Source organism: Pan troglodytes, chromosome 2, assembly GCF_028858775.2.
Source record: "Pan troglodytes isolate AG18354 chromosome 2, NHGRI_mPanTro3-v2.0_pri, whole genome shotgun sequence".
In the NCBI taxonomy this organism is placed as follows: domain Eukaryota; kingdom Metazoa; phylum Chordata; class Mammalia; order Primates; family Hominidae; genus Pan; species Pan troglodytes.
In genome coordinates this window covers 64,595,176-64,618,396 of record NC_086015.1, presented here as the reverse complement: position 1 = coordinate 64,618,396, position 23,221 = coordinate 64,595,176, and the positions used below count along the sequence as shown (strand labels likewise).

At 38.9% G+C, this 23,221-nt stretch overlaps 1 protein-coding gene and 1 pseudogene across 18 annotated transcripts in view; one reads left to right on the top strand and one right to left on the bottom strand.

Annotated features, from left to right (window-relative positions):
* Window positions 1–23,221, top strand: part of FHIT (fragile histidine triad diadenosine triphosphatase) — a 1,502,083-nt gene that overhangs the window by 629,843 nt on the left and 849,019 nt on the right. For 9 of the 18 annotated variants that reach the window (XR_001713011.2, XM_024355232.2, XM_016940097.3 and 6 more), the window contains exon 1: window positions 19,690–19,867. The exons of the other annotated variants lie outside the window; for them this stretch is intronic. Coding sequence is in view for 8 of the 9 variants with exons in the window: in XM_024355232.2 (XP_024211000.1) it covers window positions 19,705–19,867 (163 nt within the window). In the remaining variant the exon portion in view is untranslated. Of the gene's footprint in view, window positions 1–19,689; window positions 19,868–23,221 lie in introns of those variants that run through there. 18 annotated transcript variants of the gene reach the window in all.
* LOC104005606 (transcription termination factor 1, mitochondrial-like) lies at window positions 407–17,647 on the bottom strand (annotated as a pseudogene).

Below are 23,221 nucleotides of genomic sequence, written 5' to 3'. Positions count from 1 at the left end.
AACACATGGAGGGAACAACACACACTGGGGCCTGTTGGAGGGGTGCTGCGGGGAGGGAGAGCATAAGGAAGAGTAACTAATGGATGCTGGGCTTAATACCTAGGTGATGGGATGATCTGTGTAGCAAACCACCATGGCACTACCATCTCTACAGCAGCACAGCCTGTATCAAATAATGGTACGTTGGAGTAATTCAAACTGGAAAATAGGTAGCTAGGAGGACTACACCTGAGCATATCAACCATGAGTTTTCATAAACCTGTAAAACAAAATAGCCAAAGAATCATTACATATATATATCTGTGGTTAAGAAATCATACCCCTCCTTTTTGAAAGGCCCAAATTCAAAATGAAAAGATACCACTACATTATATGACTGGCTTTCAAAAATTCCCCAGTGTTCTGCTTAACTTTTTAAATTTACTTTGTATCTTTTTTTTTTTTAACTCCAGAGTAGAAGAGTGATTCTTGATGTCCTCAAATTACAGCCAGCATTTGCTAATTCTTTGATTTGACTTTATAAAGTACTTATGCTTGAATCCAGAACCCAAGGATTTTTCAGTTATCACAAATTACTTTCACAAAAGGCTAATTTATTCTTCTATGAGACAATCCATTAGATTGGTGCAAAAGTAACTATGATTTTTGGGCAAAAACCATAGTTACTTTTGCACCAAGCTAAAATATTTTTCTCACTAAACTTTTTCTCTGCCAAAAGATCGCATCTGGATAACTTTTTTTTCCCACGTCTGGATAATTTAAGGCAAGCTTTTGTACCTCTTCTTCAGTACCTCAGAGAGAAAACAGCTTCTGTTTGATATTTGTGTAGTTTGTTTTGGCATAGTCATTGGAAAGGTCTAGGATTTTGGCTCCTGGACCACATATTAGAAATAGCAATTCTCTACTGTTCAAATTGAAACTTGCCTGTAAAAATTCACTGGTAGCTTTTACCTGCTTGGTGCTCTGAATTAAGATGAAAGGGTTTTAAAAAATCATCTTTCTTACAAAATCTGTGGGATCATTGTGACCCAATGAAAAATATACTTCCTGCAAAACTTTAAGCATCTGTTTATTCAGATCGAGACTATTGGAAAAAGTACAAGGGACATTGGTCAACAATCAACAAAGGCATTTACAGGTAAATCCAGCTAAGTAGAGGAACTCATAGAATCCCAAAGTTTAGGTTTTCATGGGACAAAAGAAAGCATTCAGGAGAATGGCCCAAAATATTTACAGTATCAAGATCTGATATCATAATCCTTCATAGATCCCATTGTTTTGAAAGACGTTCAAGAGTGTGTGTTATAGCTTGTAGTTATTTTGATATGATGCTAACAATCACTTCTTTGCTAACTCCTTTGGAACGAAGAAACATCTTCAGGTCCTGCTCATTGGGAACATTCTATTAAAAACTCCAGGCTGTCGTTTCTTTGCCATGTCAGTATCCACTTCCATAGTAAGTTATTCAGTGGTTCCTCATTCTCCAAAGGCTCATTGTCTGCATCGTTTCACTTCACACCAAAAAGCTTAAGTGAAACTGATTTGAAGAGCATTTCTGCTGAAAATCAGGTCATCCAACATCTTGAATTAAAGTGAAAGTTCTCATATACCAGAGATTTCTTGGTGCCATAATAGTCAGGCAGCCCAAACCTTTCGGAATGCTGTGTGCCGTAGATGGCTTTTACTTTGGCTTGGGATTTTTAAAACTGAGGTTGCATTGAATCTATAGGTCAAGTTGAGAAGAACGGATATCTTGACAATATTGAGACTTCCTGTCTGCGTATGTGGATAGCTTTCCTTTTTCTTAGATCTTTTGTATATCTTTCAGCAAAGTTTTATAGTTTTCCTTATATAGATATTTCACATGTTTGATTTATACCTAAGTATTTAAATTTTTGGCATTAATGTAAATGGTATTGTGTTTTTAATTTCAAGTCCCAATTGTTCATTGCTAGCAATAAGAAGATAATTGACTTTGTATATTAACTTTTGTCCCACAGGCTTGCTATGATTGCTTATTAGTTCTAGAAGTGTATTACTTGTATAATTAAAAAAATTTTAAAAAAGAATCAGAGTATGGAGGAGAAACTTTCAGCACACCTGTGCACATCATAATCATTAAAATGTGATGAAATATGTTGACACCAGGTGTTGCTTTTGTGAATTTCCTGTAGTGGCTTAGAATCACTTTTGCTTATATTTTCAAATGTGAAGATTTGTATAATAAATTAAACTGAATAAACAAGAAAACATCTGGGGTGAGTTTTTGTAACAGGTGTTGTGTAAATAGGTCTTGTGGATATACAAACAGGTGACACTACATAAAATATACACACATGTTGGACTCAACATGCACAGAAACAAAGCATGTGGAATAGAAGAACCTAGACAATTGGAGTCCCAAGAATTGTGACCTAATGACAAGTGATATTACTGAAAAGGGTGTTAATAACTCATAGACAGATCAGAGTTTCGATAAGGAAAGCAGGGACATCTCTCAATGTACAGCAATGAGGAAGACTTCATTTGTGCACATTTGTCTGACTTCCAAAGAACAGTTTCTTTATCTCTTTTTCTTCCACATCTCACTCTATTCTTATTGGTAAACTTCACTCGAACCATTCAGGGAAGAGTATTCTGGGAAATGTAGTTCTTGCCATCAGCTTTGCAATGCAGAGAGCTTAGATGGAGCCTTATCTTATGTAATCATATTTTATTTGAATAAGACTTCTACAAAATGTCTTTTTCTCCTACTGGATTACAAGTTTCTTAAAGCTTAAGATTGTTTCTTTTATGTCTGAATATATCTTTCAGCATCTGGCAGAGGGTCGTGCACATAGTAGGTATTACTCAAATATTTGCTTAATAAATTGATGATATTACTTAAAATACTGTTATGATCAATGTAAGTTACTGCATAGGTGAATTGGACCGTCACTTTGCTCTGACGAATGGCTGTAACTAAAATGAATAGCCAATTTAAATTTCTGATTTATTAAGACCTTTTTACTGCTGTTCTTTTACTGTAATACTCTGGTGGCTTGCACTGGTCATTAACTTCAGTCTAGAGTATTGAGATGTTAGTGAAGAGTTGGTACATTCAGCCCACGGAATCACATTTCCTACATGATCATAGCTGGTATGTCTGAGAGCAGTTGAATAGCTCCTTTAATGATTGTAGAACACTAGAGTGAATGACAAATTATTGGTGTCTGATATTATATGATTGGTAAACAACTATTATGCACTTTGTTTCCATCCCTCCAGGAAAGCTAGATTATCCCCAGATAGTAGATTGCTGTGTGGAAATGCCAATATTTGCTCCCTGTTAATCCAAGGTAACAATTCAAGAACGGTCATTTGATATAAGAAATTTTTACTGTAATCCCAGCACTTCGGGAGGCCAAGGCAGGCAGATCACGAGGTCAAGAGATCGAGACCATTCTGGCCAACGTGGTGAAACCCTGTCTCTACTAATAGTACAAAAATTAGCCGGGCGTGGTGGTGGGCGCCTGTAGTCCCAGCTACCCGGGAGACTGAGGTAGGAGAATTGCTCGAACCTGGGAGGCAGAGGTTGTAGTGAGCCGAGATCATGCCACTGCACTCCAGCCTGGTGACAGAGCAGGACTCCATCTCAAAAAACAAAAAAAAACAAAAAACAAACAAAAAAAACTTTTACAATTTTTTACAAATCGATGGCTAGTTAAGAATGACTCTACCAGGCACCCTGTTACGATGGGGTTCACCTTCAGGTCCAGTAGGATGGGTTTAATAAATCATTTCTATGCTGTCAATCCACTGTTATGTCCAAATAGAATACACATTTTTTGGCACCCAAATAGACTTAGGTTATTTATTTATTTATTTAATATTTTTTGAGGTGTTTTGTTCTTGTTGTCCAGGCTGGAGTGCAGTGACGTGATCCATCTCGTCTCACTGCAACCTCTGCCTCCTGGGTTCAAGCGATTCTCCTGACTTAGGCTTCTGAGTAGTTGGGATTAGAGGCATCTGCCACCATGCCCAGATAGTTTGTGTATTTTTATTAGAGATGGAGTTTTGCCATGTTGGCCAGGCTGGTCTCAAACCCCTGACCTCAGGTCATCCATCCACCTCCAAAGTGCTGGGATTATAGGTGTGAGCCACCACACTGGGCTGATTTAGGTTATTCTTAAGTCTTAGAACATGAATTCTGTGCTTCCAGAGCGATATTAAGCAAAACCAGGAAATATCTACTCATTTCTGTACATGGTGCTGCCATTTAACTGGCATACCTCTTTTCTTTTGTGTCAGGTGTTACAAAGGCACAGTTCATCACTTTGGTTTTTATTCTCATTCTCAGGGGCACCTACTTCCTAATATCCATCTTCAGGTCTGTGTCCAGTCATGGCTGCTTATTAATGCTGCCACTTTGCTTGCCTTGTATTTCTCTTTCTCCACCCACCCACAACCTGTATCACTTCATGTTTCATGCTGTTCTCTGCTCTGTTGATTTTCTGCCAAGCTTATTTTGACAGTGTTCCTGGACTTTGTTGATCCTGTTGAGCTGATATACTCTTTTCACCTCTGCTTCCTACTTCACTGATTTCTTCTCTTGGGTAGCTGAGCCCTTACCTCTGCTGTGTAGCATCCAGGAGTCTCAAGCCTCACTTTGTCCCTCCAAGATACCTGTGTGATATGTTACATGGGGAGAAGCTACTAGTAGCCCCTTAGCCCTTATAAGCTCTTAAAGACCAAGGAGCTAGTGAGCAGGGTTGTCTAAAGCTTAGACAAGGGAGAATGAGAGAAAAAGGGAAATGTAGGAATGACAGAAAAAGAAAGAAATGGAAGTTAAAGAAAAGGAAGTAGGGAGAGAAGGATGAAGGAATATAAAGGGAGTTGAAAATGGAGCATATAGGAAGGAGGGAAGGGCTGGAGGGAGGAGAAAAGAAAGATATAAGCAGAAAAGATAATCCAGGCTCCATGCAAAAGGTACTCTTCATTCAGGAGCTAGGGTTTTCATGTTAACTTGCTAAACCCTGAGCTTCACTCACTTTGTATCATTGTGCTTTTGGACTCCACTCTTTAGATCCCTTTGTCTACCTTACTCCCCAGCCCATCTGTCACTGCACTGCCACACTTACCTTTCCTGTGTATCACCAGGCCATCCCTCCCTGCCTCAGCAGTGGTGGTTCTCTTAGTTTCTGTCTCACTCCATGTTCCCAGACAGGTCTCAGGGTTGTACTCATTCAGTGAAGTGAGACTTGGAAATGCTACAAATTTTGGCCAGAACTCAACCTGAAGACCCTTCTGACCTGTAAGTAACCTTGAGAGTTCATAAGGAAGGAGGGGGCAGAGGAAGAAAAAGTCAAGCATTAGAGTGATGAAAAAGAAACTTCTGGAGAGTTTCAAGCTTGAAATCCCCTACTAATATTCAGAGGCATGTTCCTGCAGGAAAGATCCCTTTCTATTTTATTTAAATAATGACACTGTGACATTCTTGGCTGTTAATCCTCTAAATGGCAGTCAGGGTAACAGAGTCAAAGTCATAAAGCCAGGGATTCCAAATACCTTTTATCATTCATGCCAAATATGATTCGTTGCTGGCAGTTACCTGAGATACTGCATTGAGAGCCATTTGAAGGCTGTGTATAGACATAGTGGGAAGGATTCTGTTATTGATTAATAATGTCTGCCACAGCCTGAGGAGATGGGAGTGGTGGTCTGTGTGGCATGCATTTGTTTATCTAGTCTCAAAGTTCTTATAAGAGCATTTTCTGTTCTTACAGATAGATCTTTTACAGAGTTATCTAGCCAGAGATGAATGATATCCCTTCTTTTAAAGATTCTGAAATCTAACTAACTTTTACCACCACTTCAATTTATTTTCTTCAGCCTTGGAATGGGTGACCTGGCTATAAGAAGGGCACAAATGTTTTTAAGCAATAGATATACCTTTTCCCCAAAATTGAAAAGTATCCAATAACCAAATATTTATACTCTGCTCCTAAAGCCAGGCATAGATTTCCTGATAATAGTGTAAAAGAGTATTTTTGTTTTGCTTTTTGTTTTAACAAGGTCAAGTATCTTTTGTGGAGTAATCTAGTTGGTACTAATTGGAGAAAGTGAGAAGATTCCTTTAGCTTCTATAATAGATAAATATTTGCTATGATGATTCATGTATGTATATCCATAGAGTCTCAGAGTTGGAAGGCAATTTAGATGGCTCTCAATTTGTGTGATTTGGGAAATGGAGATCAGAGAATATGTGACTTATTGAGAGTTTCACAGTTAGCTCATGACTCATTTTTCTTTTGTATAAAGAGTTGACCCTTCTCTTTGACCACTTCACTAAAGGCCATGGAGAGCCCCCCTAGGATGCCAGTCAGGGAGGTAGCCCCAGGTTTGGGTAAGAAGTCAGGATAGGCAGGTATTATTTCTGGGCCAGTTCAGTGATTGAGCATCATTAGGTAGAGCAGGTGAGGGCTAGGTGAGGAATGGGACATCCTGCTGAGAGTTTTGAAGCTGAGCAGAACAGTGACAGTATCAGGACCCTCTGCAGGAGCAAAGTAAGGGGGCCCTACATGACTGCCTAGAACAGAGCCAAAATGTCCTCCCAGCTACTCTGTACACACACAGGTAGTTTTCACTAACCTCCATATCTGTGACATGTGGGTAGAACAAGTTTAAAAGTTTAGGACAAGTATGAAATCAAACTACTGGATAGTTCCTCCTACGAGGGCATCTTTTGTTAGCCATCTTATCCTGTTATTGAGTCACAGTAGTTCAGTGACAGAGGTAGTGATACTCAGGTAGATTTTTGGACCTGGTCTAGTATAGAGCCGAACGTTAGAAAGTCCTTGTCTTACACTACATAAAAATCATCACAGAGGGCAAAATACTATGTAAACAACAGGTATTGCTCTGATGCTGATGAGGAACAATGGTTTCTTTCCTTACCTTTATAAGGAAAGGCTTGGACTAAGGGGCCTTCCCTTCCTTAACCCGTTTATGCCAGAGGTTTCAGTTTTTTGAATTTTTGCATGAGTGAAAAATCAGACCTTGGTGATGACCTTGAGCTGTAGGTTATGAATAACTCCCACATGCTTAGCGTTCCTATAATGGAACACTAGGCATTAATGTCCTGCCATATATTTCTGTGATACTTGGCTTGATATTGGCTTTACCATAAACATCTACGTAGGAATGTTTTGTTAAAAGGCAAATCTAATCCTCTTTCTCATTGGACCAACTGGACTTTGTGTTGCAAACTGGACCTTCAGTGTTGTGTTCCAGGTTTCTAGCCCATGCTTGGCACCCCCATCAGTACCCAATAAACATTTGTTAAATAAATGAATCTCAGCAGGATGAGAAGACAACTATGAGATGAGCCACAATTACTGGGCTAAATGAGCCTGAGATCACAGTAGCCAAAGGAACAGCTGGACCCCTTGGCTAGAGCCTTATGGTGTTGTCTCATTTAATCCTCACACTAATATCAGAGTAGCTGTGATGACTCCTATTTTACAGATGAGGAAATTGAGGCTTAAGAGTACATGGCCTGATGTCATTCAGGGAGTATGTAAAAGCTGGGACTGGAGCCAGGGTCGGCCTGCTGCTAAGCCCTTCTTCTCATCATTGCACCATGCCTCCTCCCAAGAGAAAAGCAAAGCTCTCCAGACTGGCGTAGGGTGAGAGCATTGTGTTCTTGCACAGCTGAAATGACAGGAAAGAGCAAAAGAGAGCTTCGAGTAAATTACCTCTTAAAAATGTGTAGCGATCTAAAAGAGCAGCCGCAAGGTGTTTTGATATTATTAATATTTTTTCAAAGTTTGCTGTAGTTGTCTGAGTCCTTTCAGGCAGGCAGTATGTGGGTACTTAATAATTTTTCATGTTGATTCTGTGACTGTCCCTAATAGTTCTCTCAAGAAGCTGAAATAAGGTCAAGTTGTTCAAATACTTACATAGGGCTTTGGAACCTATCGCACCCATGTTCAAAGCCCCTAAAACACTTAGAGTTTTATTAATGCTGGGATGCTTCATTCTCTGGGGAATTGCGTAGAAACTCTAGCATGAAACTACATTCAGGGTGATCATATCAGATTCTTTTTTATGCATGAATTTGTTCTGTTTCTATTTCTGTATTCTGTAGAATTAAACCCTAATATCATTAATTAATAGAAACAATGTCAGTAATTGAAGCACTGTATAAATATTTAAACGAATCAGAAGATTGTTTGGCAAATGAAGGTGGGTACATCTGGAAACTTATCACATAACTTACACTTGGCAATAAAAAGACATTTTTTAACTCTTCCCACTATGCAAGTGTACAATAATGGTTTAATACAAACAAATTAGGAGGGGAGTGGAAGTGAGTATAATTTTGACACAAGCAGAATAAAACTCATATGCATAAATATAATAATAATGTAGTTTATTTACTGTGTGGTCTCTAGCTACAGCTGCATTCTAGCTGCTTTGTAATAAAATTAAAGCAACCAATTAAATACCGATTAGCTGGTTAGAGACAGATCAGATTATAGCACCAATTAAAATCAGTGTAGAACAATGTATTCAATCAGTCTAATCTTCCTTCTGCAAACAAAATCTTGTTGTAATAAACTTTATTTTATGCATGTGCTTTGGGTATGCAGTATATTGTTGAGATAGCAAGAACTCAGGATTGATACAAGGAAGATTAGAAGTTTTACTCTGCTTGGCACCTAAGAAATCAGACCTTTGAGGCACATTCCAGGAACAAAGACAACGTGAAGAAGGTTGCCCAGATGGAAATGCTATTTGAGAGTTAGGGTGGTACTTGCCTAAGCCTAGTGGATGAAACAATGAAGAATGCTTTTCCATAAGAAGCAAAAGGCTAAGGGCCGGGCGCGGTGGGTCATGCCTGTAATCCCAGCACTGTGGGAGGCCGAGGCGGGTGGATCACAAGGTCAGGAGTTTAAGACCAGTCTAACCAACATGGTTAAACCCCATCTGTACTAAAAATACAAAAAAATTTAGCTGGGTGCGGTGGCACACACCTGTAATCCCAGCTACTCAGGAGGCTGAGGCAGGAGAATCACTTGAACCCGAGAGGCGGAGATTGCAGTGAGCTGAGATGGCGCCACTGCACTCCAGCCTGGGCGACACAGCTAGACTCAGTCTCAAAAAAAAAAGAAAAAAAAAGAAAAAAAAAGGAAGCAAAAGGCTGAACTCTGTGCAGAAGGGAATAGGCAGCCTTAGACAGTACCAGAATAAAGGCAATGCTGGCAGATTTGTTGGATGGACATACTTATGCCTCCCATACATGAGAAAGACTTGAGTTCATGCACCTGTCAGGTGGAATGCTATTTTCTTTTGAGGCAGTTTGGAAGCACCAGGAGTCATGCATCAATCCCCAAAGTGGCATGAAAATGATCCATGTCCATTCAGAGTAGGAACAGCAGAAAATCTACCAGAAGTCTCCAGGACATTTATATACTTTTTTTTTTTTTTCCCAATCGTGCGTGACCAGCATATGCATTAACATATTTAATATTTATTTGAATCAACTCACTTTTAAAACATAAATTTGTTTTTAAGGGAAACTCTGCCACTGTTTTAAATAGGAAATCATGTTACCTATTATGAAGAGAAGGGAAACACAAAAATACTCAATGAGAAGAAATTGTTACAGACTAGTTCAAGATAGTTATTTCCTGATAATGCCTAGGTCTCTCTCTTTACATGACTTTGACTGACTTGCAAAACCAAATAAGGATGTTCATAATTTAGGATTTATTTTTTCTTTTGTATTTATTATTCCTAAAATATATTCCTAAAAACAAAGTCTAGATTGTGGCATTGGGATGAAGGGACACCTTGCAGTATTGTTGTAATGATATTGGGCCCAGTTCCTGTTTGACCCAACTCCTTTTTTTCCTGGGGGAAAAAAAATAAAGGAGGCTAAATAAAAGCTAAGTCAACTTTTGTTATTAGCTGGGTCTTTGGACCTTCTGCACCCATGTAGCACCCCAGAGAGCTGGACTGAACCTCTGGCGAACACTTACGTACATATTAAAGTAGCTTCAGGGGCCTGGATCTAGAGCAGTTGATCCATTTCTCTTCAGTTGTAACTGAGTGTCATATATCATCTGAGCAGTGGAAGGGGAGAACAGTCTGGAACACCCATAGCACCTGAGGAAACAGCTAGAGAATGGGAGTGTGTGTGTTTACCCTCGCTGATTCTGGTCTAGAATAATTGGCTCAGGCCTACTCAGGCTGGGATGTTATCTTCAGAGCTGGTGGCCACTAGAAATGAAGAGGAAAGAGAGAGAGAAAGGAGAGAAAATTAGATAGGGAAAGAAAGAGGGTGAGAATGAGAGTCTTGTCCTCTGCGTGGGCAGGCGAGGGAAGATGGACATTACAGTGTACACCCCTGAGGGCTCCATCAGAAAGAGGCAGAGTGCTCCAGATGGAGCTGCTGCTTCTCTGGAATGGGAGAAGTACCTGCCCTTAATCCTCACTCATTGAGAGAAGATATAAGGCAAGTGGGAGCAGGGAGGAGAAAACTTGAGTTGCAGCAAGTAAGGGGCTTGAGTATTAGGTAAGAAGTGTCAAAGGGAATAGACACTATTCTCCATTCATCCTTTTTATTTCCCCTCTGATTTTCACAGCATGCCAAGTTTCTGGCCTACTTCTCAAGAATATGAATATATATACATATATGTCTATATGTGTGTATATATGTATATGTGTGTATATATGTATATGTATGTATTGCAGACAAATGTTTTCCTAAATTAGTGAAATTAGTACAAAATGAAAACCTTGTTAGGATGTCAGAAAGAGAAGAGGGAATAATTGAAGGGAGAAATGACTTGGAATTGTTTGCAAATGTTGAAAACACATCTATCAGGCATGTGGTGTGGGAAATTGTGATACTAGAAACGTGAACTCAGTACACAATGAATGTTCAACACCTCTGCTACCTCAATCAGAAAGAATCTGTCTCACCCTGATGAGTTGCTCTGAAAATAACCACCAATTACCCCAACTTCAGTAGGGAAGATAATATACTTTTAATTGGTGGCAGACTAGATAGAAATATAAATCCTTATCATCCTAAAAAAGAATTCTACCATTTGCCAACCCTTGCAAGTAATAAACATGAAAGTGCCCTCTTCCAAAGAGGCCCACTGAGGAAGTGACTGTTTAGTTCCCTGAGACCATCTGAAAATGATTAAGCTGCTCATCGGCAATTCAAAGCTTCTATTTCTGTGGTGTCTGAAAATTTATATTATTCTAGAAGATTTATAAAAACACTGGTGGTTTTCAGCTGGGAGAAGGGCTTTAGTGGTGTGGTTATCAATGATTATTTGCCCTTCCTTGGATACTATAGTGACTGCCATATGGAAGAGGGACTAAAATTTATTCTTTCTAATTCCTGATGACAGACACTAGTAATAGAGAACCCTGCTTTAGCTTGAATTAACAACTTTTGAAACAAATATAGAGGTCCAGCAATGGAATGAGCAGCCTTTCAATGCAGTAATATTCCCATTAATGGAAGGATTCAAGCAGAATCAGAGTTCCAGTGGAAGCAGGTAACAAAGACTGAGGCTAACATAAGTAGAAAAGGAATTTGTTATAAATAGAAGGATATCGGGGAATTAACAGAATCAAGATGCGGGCAGGAGGGACTAGGCTTAGAAACAGGAAAGTATCAAGATGGAGTCTACTTGGCTATTAAGAAGCCACTACAGCAATGAGTGAGTGAGTGGCATGTCACTCTTCTTAGGATTCAGAGCCCTGGAAGGGAAGGTCCAATTAACTGAGCTTAGGACACACTCTCATCCTTTCTCCATTACAGCAGAAAATATACCAGAAGTCTCCAGGACCTCAGATTCTGGAGTGGAATGAAAAGGCACCCAATTCACTATCCTAATGGTGGCTTATAATAGGAGAAAAGTCCCTAAAAGTGAATCAAGATGCTATCACAGGCTGGGCTCGGTGACTCACGCCTGTAATCCCAGCACTTTGGGAGGCTGAGGCGGGCAGATTGCCTGAACTCAGGAGTTTGAGACCAGCCTGGGTAACATGGTGAAACCCCGTCTCTACTAAAACACAAAAAATTACCTGGGCATGGCAGTGGGCACCTGTAGTCCCAGCTACTTGGGAGGCTGAGGCATGAGAATCACTTGAATCCGGGAGGCAGAGGTTGCAGTGAGCTAAGATTGCGCCACTGCACTCCAGCCTGGGTGACAGAACGAGACTCCATCTCAAAAAAAAAAAAAAAAAAAAAAAAAAAAAAAAAATGCTATTACAATGAGGGAATAGGGACTGAGGAACCAAAACTGAACAAGTGATGTTTGCTATAGTAAACATCCATTAGGAATATTGTAGAGGAGGATTCTTTGTTGGGTAGGAAGTTAGGGAGAAAGAGTTGGTCCCTCTGGCTCTAGCACACTCTGGGGCAAGAAGAATGTCATCCTTGAGAAATTAGGAATTTAGCATCCTTAAAAGTAGTCAGGCAGACTTGGGCGAGATAACATCCCCTGGTTTCTATAATTGTGTCTATGATCAGCTTCTCTTTGAAGGTTTTCATCTGTGACAGAGCAGTCAAATACTATAGTGTTTTTATATACTATTTACAGATACATATAGGACATTCACATGTTCAAAGTTTGAGAATTCCTTATAACTTTATCTTTCCTCCTCTCCCATCCCCTGTGATGGTCAGTTTCTAAACCCTACTTCAGGTATCCTTCTCAAAACTCTCATAGGCAAGAACCAGGTGCCCCATTAGCTGTGTTCCCACAGCACCTCCTGTCCGTACCTCTAGCAGAATATAAAGCGAAATAGTATATGATGTTAGTTGTTTCCATTACTGGATTGAGAAGAACTCCTGGATGCAAGGACCTTGTGTTTAATTGCTGTAGTTTTAGCCTGCAGCACACGGACCAAGGAGATAAACAAATGAATGAAAAGACATAGGAAGAAATGGAATGAATACATTGAAATATAAATAAATGGTAGAGGTCTTTCAGGGTTCTGTTCTAAACTGGTGCCTTCTCAAACTGACTTCTCAAATATGCCCTAATCCGTACACTTCTTTGTCCTAAGCAGAGTGAATATTTGATCTCTTGGTATTTGTCAGGTGGAACCTTTCTCTGGAAAGCTAAAAGCATTTTACTCTATTGATTTGTTCTCACCAGAGCTGAGCCATGAGTAGTTAAGTAGGCATTTGTTTCTATTATGACTGCAAATAGTATGATTTCAAATCACTTTTATTGCAGTGATTTTAAGGGATTACACCTTTAATTTGCAAAGCAGTACCCTAGAACTGAACCAAACCAAAGCTGTGGCTATACTAAGTTATTGCCTAAGCTTTCAGTTCATGGACATTAGTATTGGGGAAAATCAACTGCATCTCTCTCTCTCTCTCTCTCTCTCTCTCTCTGTGTGTGTTTGAGTATAGAATCCTCAACTTAGTTGTGAACAAAGCTACATACTTAAGCATAGAAATCCTAATTTTTAAAAATGTGAATGGTTTAGACATGAGAGAAATCACAATCACAGAGAGGGGGTCTGAATGAAGTCAGAAAGCTCTTGTGTTAAAATGGACCTTGGGCAGGTTACTGATCCCTTCAATGCTGCTCCTCCCTGTCCATTGTGAAATCTGTGAAATGGGGATAATGATAACAGAATGGAATCCATAGGGTTGTTTGGAGGATTAAATGAACTTGCTGTCTCTCAGTTTGCCCAGTATTCTGAAGAGATCCAAGATTCCTGGGCAATAGTAAGTGAGAGGGAAAATGAGCAGAGATCTTTTTCTTCCTGTGGCTGATCACTTAGGACACCAAGAGTGGGAACCTCGTTTTGTTCCCATTTCATGCTCCTTCCTGCATAGAAGGGAAGCTGATGAGTGGAATAGAGCTATAAGAAATGACATAATTTTTTATCTGCAGTGACCTGGTCAGAGCTGGAAGCAGAAGCAACACTCAGAAGAGCAATATTCTTGAGTATGTTATTTCAGCCTGACCCTTTCATACTTAAAACCTTTCCTTTTGGGATTTTATCTGTGGCAAAAATGCATCTCTGGCTCTTCCTAGATCTTATCCCAAGACGGAGGTGAGCTCTGTGGGTGGACCCAACTCTAATTACTGATTTCTTTATTAGCAAATGATTTGATCTCATTATAATGGTTGAAATCCCATTTCCGCGGCAACCAGAAGTTGACCAAGGCCTTTATATCTTCTTGGTCAGAGTCCTGCTCTACCCTTGATTCCCCTCACTTTTGTGGTCAAAAGTATTTAATTAATTCCGTGGTTCTGCCAGTTATTTTCTGTTTATGTTTTCTCTCTACACAAGGCCAGACTCACCTGTGCACTTTCTCTCACTGTACTAAATGTAAATCCTTGTATTTTTAAAAGCTGGCCTTGATAGCCTTCTCTTCTGCTGCACAATGTACTCCCATTGCTACAAGTACTTCCTACTGAAGAATGTTATTGCCTGAAAAGCACTTGGAGCAGTGCCTAGTACATAGTAGACACTCAACAACTCTGAGCTGTTCTTAGTCTCTTCGTCACCATTATTATTATTACCTTATAGTTACTGTGAGAATTAAATAACAAAATACCTATAAAGTATGGTGGCATGCAGCCTGGCACATAGCAAATGCTCAGGAAATATTAGGTACTGCTAATTAAAGGAGCCTAAGCCAGAGATCTATTTACAAAAATGAAACAGAGCCTTATAGTGTTATTGCCTTGGATACATTCTACTCATTCTTACGTATCATTCACTTCTAGTGTACTTTGCAATGAGGGTGGATATTCACAATGATGCCTTACCCAGAGAGGCACTTTATGATGTTGCTCATTAAAAGAAACTCATTTATACTCACTGTGTCAGAAAAGTGGTGTTATATTTCATGTATTCATTTTAAGAGTGGTGATTGTATATTTTTACAAGTGACTTATGCTCATCATTAAAAAATGTAGGCAATATACAAAATTATACAGAAGAAAGCAACACAATACCCTAAATCCCACCACCGAGAAATACCCTCTGAACAGTTGAAGAGCATCATTCTAAACATCTCTTAATACACATGTACAGATAGGAAGACAGTAAAATGGATAGATAATAAGAATTAACATTGTAAGGATGAGAATAATTCAGAGATCATAATATATCTGCTTTATCAATAAAGATGTTAAATTTAATTTTACCTGAATTTAACAGAAGAAAAATAAACTGAAAGTGAAATCCAAGGAATTGTTGAGCTTCAGCTATGTATTTTTTCACCATTAAAGCTATTTGTTCCTAAAGACTTTTCTAAAGGTTAAGAAAAAATATAAAAACATTCAAAAGTTGGAGTTTTTATGAGTTTTTAACTACACCAATTTTAGATGTTATTCACTAGGAGAGATTACATGATTGATTTCTAATTTCTTTCCAGCTACCTCTCTTACTACCTTCAAACTATGTTGCTCATATTATTTTTACCCTGACAGGCTGTCCTAGTCTGTTTGGGCTGCTGTAGCAAAATACCATAAACTGGGTAGCTCATAAACAACAGAAATATATTTCTTGCAGTTATAGAGACTGGGAAGTCTAAGATCAAGGTACCGGCAGATTTGGTGTCTGGCAAAGGCTTGCTTTCTCATTAGTAGATGGTACTTTCTTGCTATTTTCTCACCTAGTGCAAGGGGCTATTAGCTAGCTCTCTGAGGTCTTTTTTATACAGGCACTAATCCCAGTCATGAGAATGGAGCCCTCATGGCTTCCACTGCCTAATACTGTCACCTTGGAAGTTAGGATTTCAACATATGAATTTGGAGAAGACATAAGTATTCAGTCCATTGCACAGGCTCATAACATCCTCATTCTGTTTTGCAAATGTCATTCTCCCATTTGTTTAGTTCTGGTTGTATTTATATTTGGATCCAGCTCTGGTAGTCTTTTTACCATGGTTTCTAGATGCCAGGATTGTTTCTTTTTATTTATCTCTTAGCTGTGTACCTTTCATCATCAAGCAATTTTTTTTCTTTCCAAGAAAGTTTCATGAAGGTTATATTCTCTGAGATTTTTCACTTTTGAAGAGATCTACCTATTACCTTTATACTTGAATAACAACTTGGCTGATAGGACATTCTTGGGTCACCTTTTCTTTTTCTCTGAAGTTTAGACATTGCTCCATGGTTTTCCGAGATTGGCTGTTGCTGTAGAAAGTGTGAGGCCAGGCTGATTTTATTTTCCCTATTGTAATTGACTTGCTTTCTTCTTAGATGCTTGAACAGCTCTAGTTTTATCCTTGATGTGTAATAGCTTAATTAGGATGACAATGCTGATTGTTAAATTTTTCTCAAGATACTGTATCATTTCCACCCATGGATTCAGTTCTTTCTTCACTTTAGATAAATGTTTTGTGTGAAAACTGAGAATTTTTCTTTTTATGGTCCAGTGTTTCAGGGACACTGATGATTATTTTCTTGGCTTACTCTATCTGTCTTCCAAATTAGTGCTTGCTTTGTTTGCTTGAACAAGTTCCTTGCCTTTTTCTCAGGTATTCAGTGAAATTATTTTGAGTTTCTCCATCATGGTAATTTAGTTTTCAGCTTTGACTTTTTCTATTTCTGTTTCTAATGAATTTATTAAGTTTTTATTGGTATGTAATATATTCAGAGTACTTCCTTAACTCTGGAATTTCCTTTTCAAAACCTTGTTTGTGTTTTATCTTCTCAATTTTGAGCTGTTATTGAAGATTCTTTTTAGTTTCCTTAATATTATAAAACTCTCATGGGGAAACTGTTGTTTAATTTCGGTTACATTTTCTTCCAGCTGAGTTCTGCATCTGTCTTTTGCATTCTGTTATTTTCTTTCTGCCATTCCCCACCCTCTCCTCATTCAGGTAGTAAGTTTGCATGGTAGTCATGCCTTTTATTTTTATCCTGCTCACTATTAAGATGGGTGTTTTATGTTTTTGTTATTGTTGTTGTTTTTCTTAACTGGTGTGAGTTGATCTTCATCTTCCTTGATTTCAAGTTCCTTGACACTAGTTTGTCTTCCCTATTCTGAGCTATGGTTTGAGGGCTAGCTGCTGCTTTTTACATACTTTTCTAAAGATGACTGATTTTCAGAATGTGGTCTTCAGACCAGCAACATCATTTAACAGGGGGAATCTGTGGGCCTCACCTCATACACATTGAATCAGAAACTCTGGAGATGTGGCCCAGTAACCTGTTTTATCACAAGGCTTTCAGGCAGCTCTGAAACATGCTGACATTAGGAAGCCACTGCGGTAGGAAATGTGGAGGGTGAGGGTGGAGAAGGCTGTGGGGAAGCAGAGTGCAGCCCACACTGGGCGACCTGATCCCTGCTGTATCTTCCGAGATCCTATTAATATTCTGTCCCTGGGCCCATTCCTCAACCAGCACTGTTGCAGTCTTTGGGCTTTCAAAGGTTCTGTCACTTGGCACATTGCTGTGGAAGTCAACAAACTCTGGGGACCCTTCCAGCCTCTGCTGGCAGGGCTGCTGTGAACTGCTGCTGTGTGCAGGTTGTCCTTGAATGGAGAAACATAGCTGAGGGGCCCGGAAGGGGAGCTCAATTCCAGTCTGTGCTCTGCCTCCAAAAAAGCATGCTTGGTGCAGGGCTGTTGCATCCGCTCATGAGAGGGATGCATTTTTCTAATTTGGTCTGCCCAGAGGGGGCATCTTCTCATAAAAAGAACATCTATAATATGTACTGTAGTCCTGATAAGGTCTTAAAATGACATGTAGGAGCTTCTATAACAAAGTTGTTTTTCTCGAATTTGTCTGGGTTTGCCTCATCACTCCCCTTCCGTCAGTCCATACCTTTTCATATTTAGGGTAGTTTTGAGAAACTTCAGAAATCTGTCTACTTACCTTCTTTGATTAGTACCGCTTCTGGGTGTGTGTAGGGTTGGATTAGGGTGAGTTGGTGGGGCTGACTTATCAGAATCTTTGTTTTCTTTTCTTATGCTTTCAAAATGTATAGCAAAGCTCATACCACTTTATTGGTTTTATAGGTGTTGGGTAAGGTATTAGCTTTTTAAAATCCTTGTCATTTTCTTACTTTTAAAAATTAGTTTCTTGCAGGGTGGAGGTGGGGAGTGTGATTCTGTAATCCTGCTTTACTCTACTATTAGTTTATGACAGATGCACTATTTTTTTCTTACTGACACAAATGAAAACAATTATTTTTGCTGCTTATTATTTTTTTTTAATCAAGTAGGCTTCCTTGTTTGTAAGTAGCAGACCCAACTTTGAATAACTTATGGAAAAAAGAGGTTTGGGAGAGTGTTGTGTAGGATATGGAATTAAAGAACAAGTCCCAGAGAAGAGCTGGTCATTGGTGCCTTTAGCAGGATGGATCTGTGGATATTGGGAAGGCCATGGCCATGAGATTACTGAGCTCTAAGTGCCTTCTGGGCATATGATGTGAATGGCAGCCCTACCAGTACAGTGAGGAAGTGGCTGCTTCCTTAAAGTTGTGTTTCTCAAAAGGGAGTGATTTTATATCTCCCCTTTCCCCATCTGAACACATTTAGCGACATCTGGGTACATTTTTGGTTGTCACTACTGGGAAGGAGATGCTGCTGGCATCTAGTAAGTAGTGGCCATAAATATCTTAGAGTACACAGACAGCTCTTCACAGCAAAGAATTATGTGGTCTAAAATGTCAATAATGCTGAGGTCAAGAACTCCTGCCCTAAAGAAAGGGAGTTTAGATGGGCAAGAACGATAGCTGTTTATTATTATACTTCTCAGGCAGTAGGTGAGCATTCTCATTGATGTGGGACAGTGTGTATGTGCTGGTACCATTCGGACTTCTGGTAGTATTGCATTCCTTTTTTTTTTTTAACTTGTCCTTTTTAACAGAAGAATTAAGCATTTTACTTCCTTGGGAGTACAGTTGTGATATTGTCTTACTGTTGTACCAACATGCAGAAGTCAATTTTAATTCACTAATGAAAGCCATGTTAATCTTCCCCACAATGGTTAAGTTTATAACTGTGATGATGTTTCTGATATTTGACTCCGACATAATAGTCACCTTAGGAAATATAGAAAACATTTATTTGGTAACAAATAAAAATTTTAGATCCGTACTCAAAGTATCTTATCTTTGAGCCTCACATCCTTCATGCAAAACTCACTGGTAAGAACTACCTTTTGTTTTCTTAATTCTATTGATATTTGCAGGTGACCACATTGTTTGTCACTGGCCAATTGACTGTGTGACTGTGGATATATCACCTAATCTCTCTAGACTGCAGTTTCAACAGCAGGTATATTTTTAAATGAGTTTGGAAAAATAGTGAGCCCCTTTGTGTTCTAACACAATAAAATGATAGACAATGCAAGTTATTACAGAGTATATGAGCTCTCCCTTCTGTAAGATGGAGGATTGGGCAGGTTTCTGATCTGGCGGGATCAAGTTTTTGGTAGGCACCCCAGTAACAATCTTCCTGTAACTTTTCTTTTGCTAGTATGCCCACAGCAAGATACAATGGAACACTGCACATTAATACATTTTAACAGATTTTAAACGAACTTTCTCTAAACAGATAGAAGAAAATTAGAACATTCCTAGGGAAATCCCTTGGCAGACAGCACATCTGTCAGTGATTTGGCATTGCTAGAACACTTTCATCAGACTGCATCAGCAGTTTTTCTCAAAATGTGAACAGTATGTTTGCTAAAAGCAAACACAGTCATGTCTGAATTGCACAAACTTCTGTCAAATACAAGGGAATGTCACTGTTTACACTGTAATCCCTCAAATTATCCTGACCACAAGTTCTTGGGAAAAAAAATCCACCAAACTCAGAAGCGGTATCTGAAAAAGGCATTTCATACTATAGAAGTTTCTGCAATCTGTAAGCAAAGCGAAATTTGACTGTTTTTTGGTGCTGATAATATGCGAGGATGTTTATCTTTATTACTTGCTAGCAGTGTGGTATATCATTATATAAACTTGCTTTTACTTCTAATTAAACTTTTAAAATGCAGTTGCTTTTCTTTGCTCTTGCAACAACGTGGAAGATTAAGTGATTTTTGTTGCCCAGTGGAATTATCTATCCTCAAAAACTCAACACAAATTAATTTCTGTTGGTGAAATACATTTTAAAATATTATAACCCTATTCATTTTAGGAAAATTAATACTCCTTGTGAGCAAATATTTTAACCAAAATGTGGTAAGTTTATTAATAATTCTGAGAGGAGAGAAAACACAGCTTGAAAAATAGTCAACATTTTGCTTGATCGCTACCTTTCCTGCTAATTATTTTGGGGGATTTTTAAAGCAAAGAACACATTTATTCAGCTGTATCCATTAATCTGGAAAATGCCCTCTCTTTAAATTGTCCCCCCAAATCTTGTTTCTGAATATTAAGTTGCCTATGTGCTCTCCAATATGAAGGCTGGAATTAAATTGCTGCTATCTAACTTCGATGGTGGGTGCTTAGGATGATACATCTTTCCAGACCTTTTTATACTTTCAAGATGAAAGAATATGATCTAAACCTCCTTCGCTCAAATGCCAATTCCTCAATGTATGATTCTTCTTGGCTTTCCTGAAGCCAAGAGCTGTCAACATTCTTTTATTTGGTATCTCTCTGATGTTGCTTATTTCTTTGTATCTGGCAATCTACTTTTGTTGTTCTTCCTCTAACTTACTAGACAGAGAGTCCTGGCTCAATATCTCTCAGTTGCTTAGCTTCTCTGCATACAAATTGCATAGCTTGGTCATTTTGAACTTTAAAACGGGGTTTCAGATAAAGCAAAAAGAATTAGGTTTAGTTAGGTTGATAAGATCGGCTTTTAAACAGTTTGATGAACTCCCATTTAGACTTTATTAGAAGAGGAGCCTGAGTTACCCTCCCATGTTCACACTTGAGGGTCTTAATTCCCTGACATTTCCTTGGCATTAGAGACTGAGACTTAGACTTCAATGTCATTTGGGTCCTCCTACAGACTGAACTAGAGCTTTTCATGAAGAGCTGGATAGTTTCTTTGCATGGTGATTATTTTCTTACATGAGTCTTTTGGAGAATGATATGGATATGAATGACAGCGGGTAAGAACTGAGTCTGAAAAACTACAGTTCAAGGTATGGTTCTGCAGCTTTCTAGGTGCAAGAAGAAAGCTCTTAGATCTATATGAGCCCCTGGTTTTAAAATCTATAAAATAACAATGCTGCTCTCCTAAGTATGTATAATGATTAAACATTTACTGCTTGTTAGCTGCTATAAAACAATTTTATAACAAAAGTTCTCACTATTGTTGGAAATCGATGAAAAGGTTTAGGGCTCTAGGGAGGCAGGGTTTTGAAAAAAATCTCTTCTCCCCCATGTTAATGTTGTGTGAGTTTGACTTAATTATTTTCTGTACACTTTCTCCTCCCCCAACCATTATCTTAATACTTATTCCCATTTTCTTATGGAATAAATAGGCATACTTTAATTCTGCAAGCCTCCGTTGTCCATAAGCACAGGAAATGAGGTGGCGATGGTGCTGTGTATAATAATTTGGGAAACAGTATGTCTGCACAAAACAGAATACCAGAGGTCTCTGATAAATTTCAGTTTTGGTGTCATCTAGATAGTTCAAAGCACATTTTTTTCACTAAAATATCTGAAATCATATACAGTAGAAACAGCACAGGGGAACAATACTAACATCTGTCTTCACATTATTAGGTTCATTTAATTTAACTCTCATCTCTTGATGATGATGGTAAGAGCCAGCATGCTAGGCATTGTATTATGAGATAGAAACTATTATCATGCTCTCTCTATAGGCAGTCACACTCCAGAGTCTCTACCTGAGATGTGTCTAGTACTATTGTTAGACTTGGAGATATAAAGGTGGATGAGATTTAGCCATTACCCACAAGGAGCTTACAGTCCCAGTGAGAAGTAGAATACAGGGGTGCAGATTCCTTTACTATGAGACTGTGTAGGAAATTGCTGCAGGAGTGATTCAAACACCAAGAACAGCAAACGGGAGCCTCAATCTTGTCTGTTTTGGAGATCCAGAAGGAGATAGCAATTGGAAAGGATTTTGGAGATTAAGTCATGTTTCCATTGCAGATGAGACTGAGGGATGATAAAAGAGGGATGGGCAGGAGTGAAAGAATGAAAAATAGCTGAGCTGAAAAAGGGTGATCCCAAAGGCTAGTGCAGTGTCGGCAAGGCCAAGGTTGGAGAACTTCAAGGTGGTTCAGGAGAGCCTGCAGCCTGTGAGTGCTGAAGGAAGGGCATGAGGTTTGGGCCCGAATGACCTTGGAGAGGAATTCTCTAAGAATGGCCGAGGGAAGAAGCCAACACTGTATTTGACTGAGGAGATAGTAGAGACTGGGTGTTTAGTAGATTATTCCAAGAACTTTTTTGGTTAATTACAGGAGAAAAAGAAGTTGATTATTTAAAAGTTCATAATGGGTAAGTGTACTTTTATTTGTAAGAAAGAAGAATTAATAGAGCAATAATAATGGAGAAATCAGAAGGGAGGCAAAAATGGAGAGAAGAGAGTTTTTCTGAGCCCTAGAAGAAGTTGGTAAGAGGTGTTTTATTATACTTTGCATGGGATTTGGATGTTAACTATAGACTGTATTGCAAAGGAAAATATATTATGGGACCAGGCATGGTGGCTCACACCTATAATTCCCGCACTGTGGGAGGATCTCTTAAGGCCAGGAGTTCAAAACCAGCCTGGGCAACACAGCAAGACCCCATCTCTTAAAAAAAAATTAGCCAGGCATGGCAGTGCATGCCTGTAGTTACAGCTACTTAGGAGGCTGAAGCAGGAGAATAACTTGAGCCCAGGAGTTTGAGGCTTCAGTGAGCTATAACTGCACGATGGCACTGGCAACAGGAGTGACACCTAGTCTCTTAAAACACACACATACACACACTATACACACACACATATATACACACACATATCTACATGTATATACACATACGTATGTGCGTATATATATACACATATATATGTCCATATATACACACACATATATATATGTGTGTGTGTCCATATATATATATATATACACACACACATATATACATATTTATATGTATATGTATATATTTAGGACAGAAATGCTTGGTGATCCTCCATGTTCTTTCCCTTTAATACATGGCTCACTGCAATTTACAGGAGCCAAGTATAAAAAAAAAAGACTAACATTGTGTCCTCAGGCTTAATCCTGTACAATTGCCTTCTGCC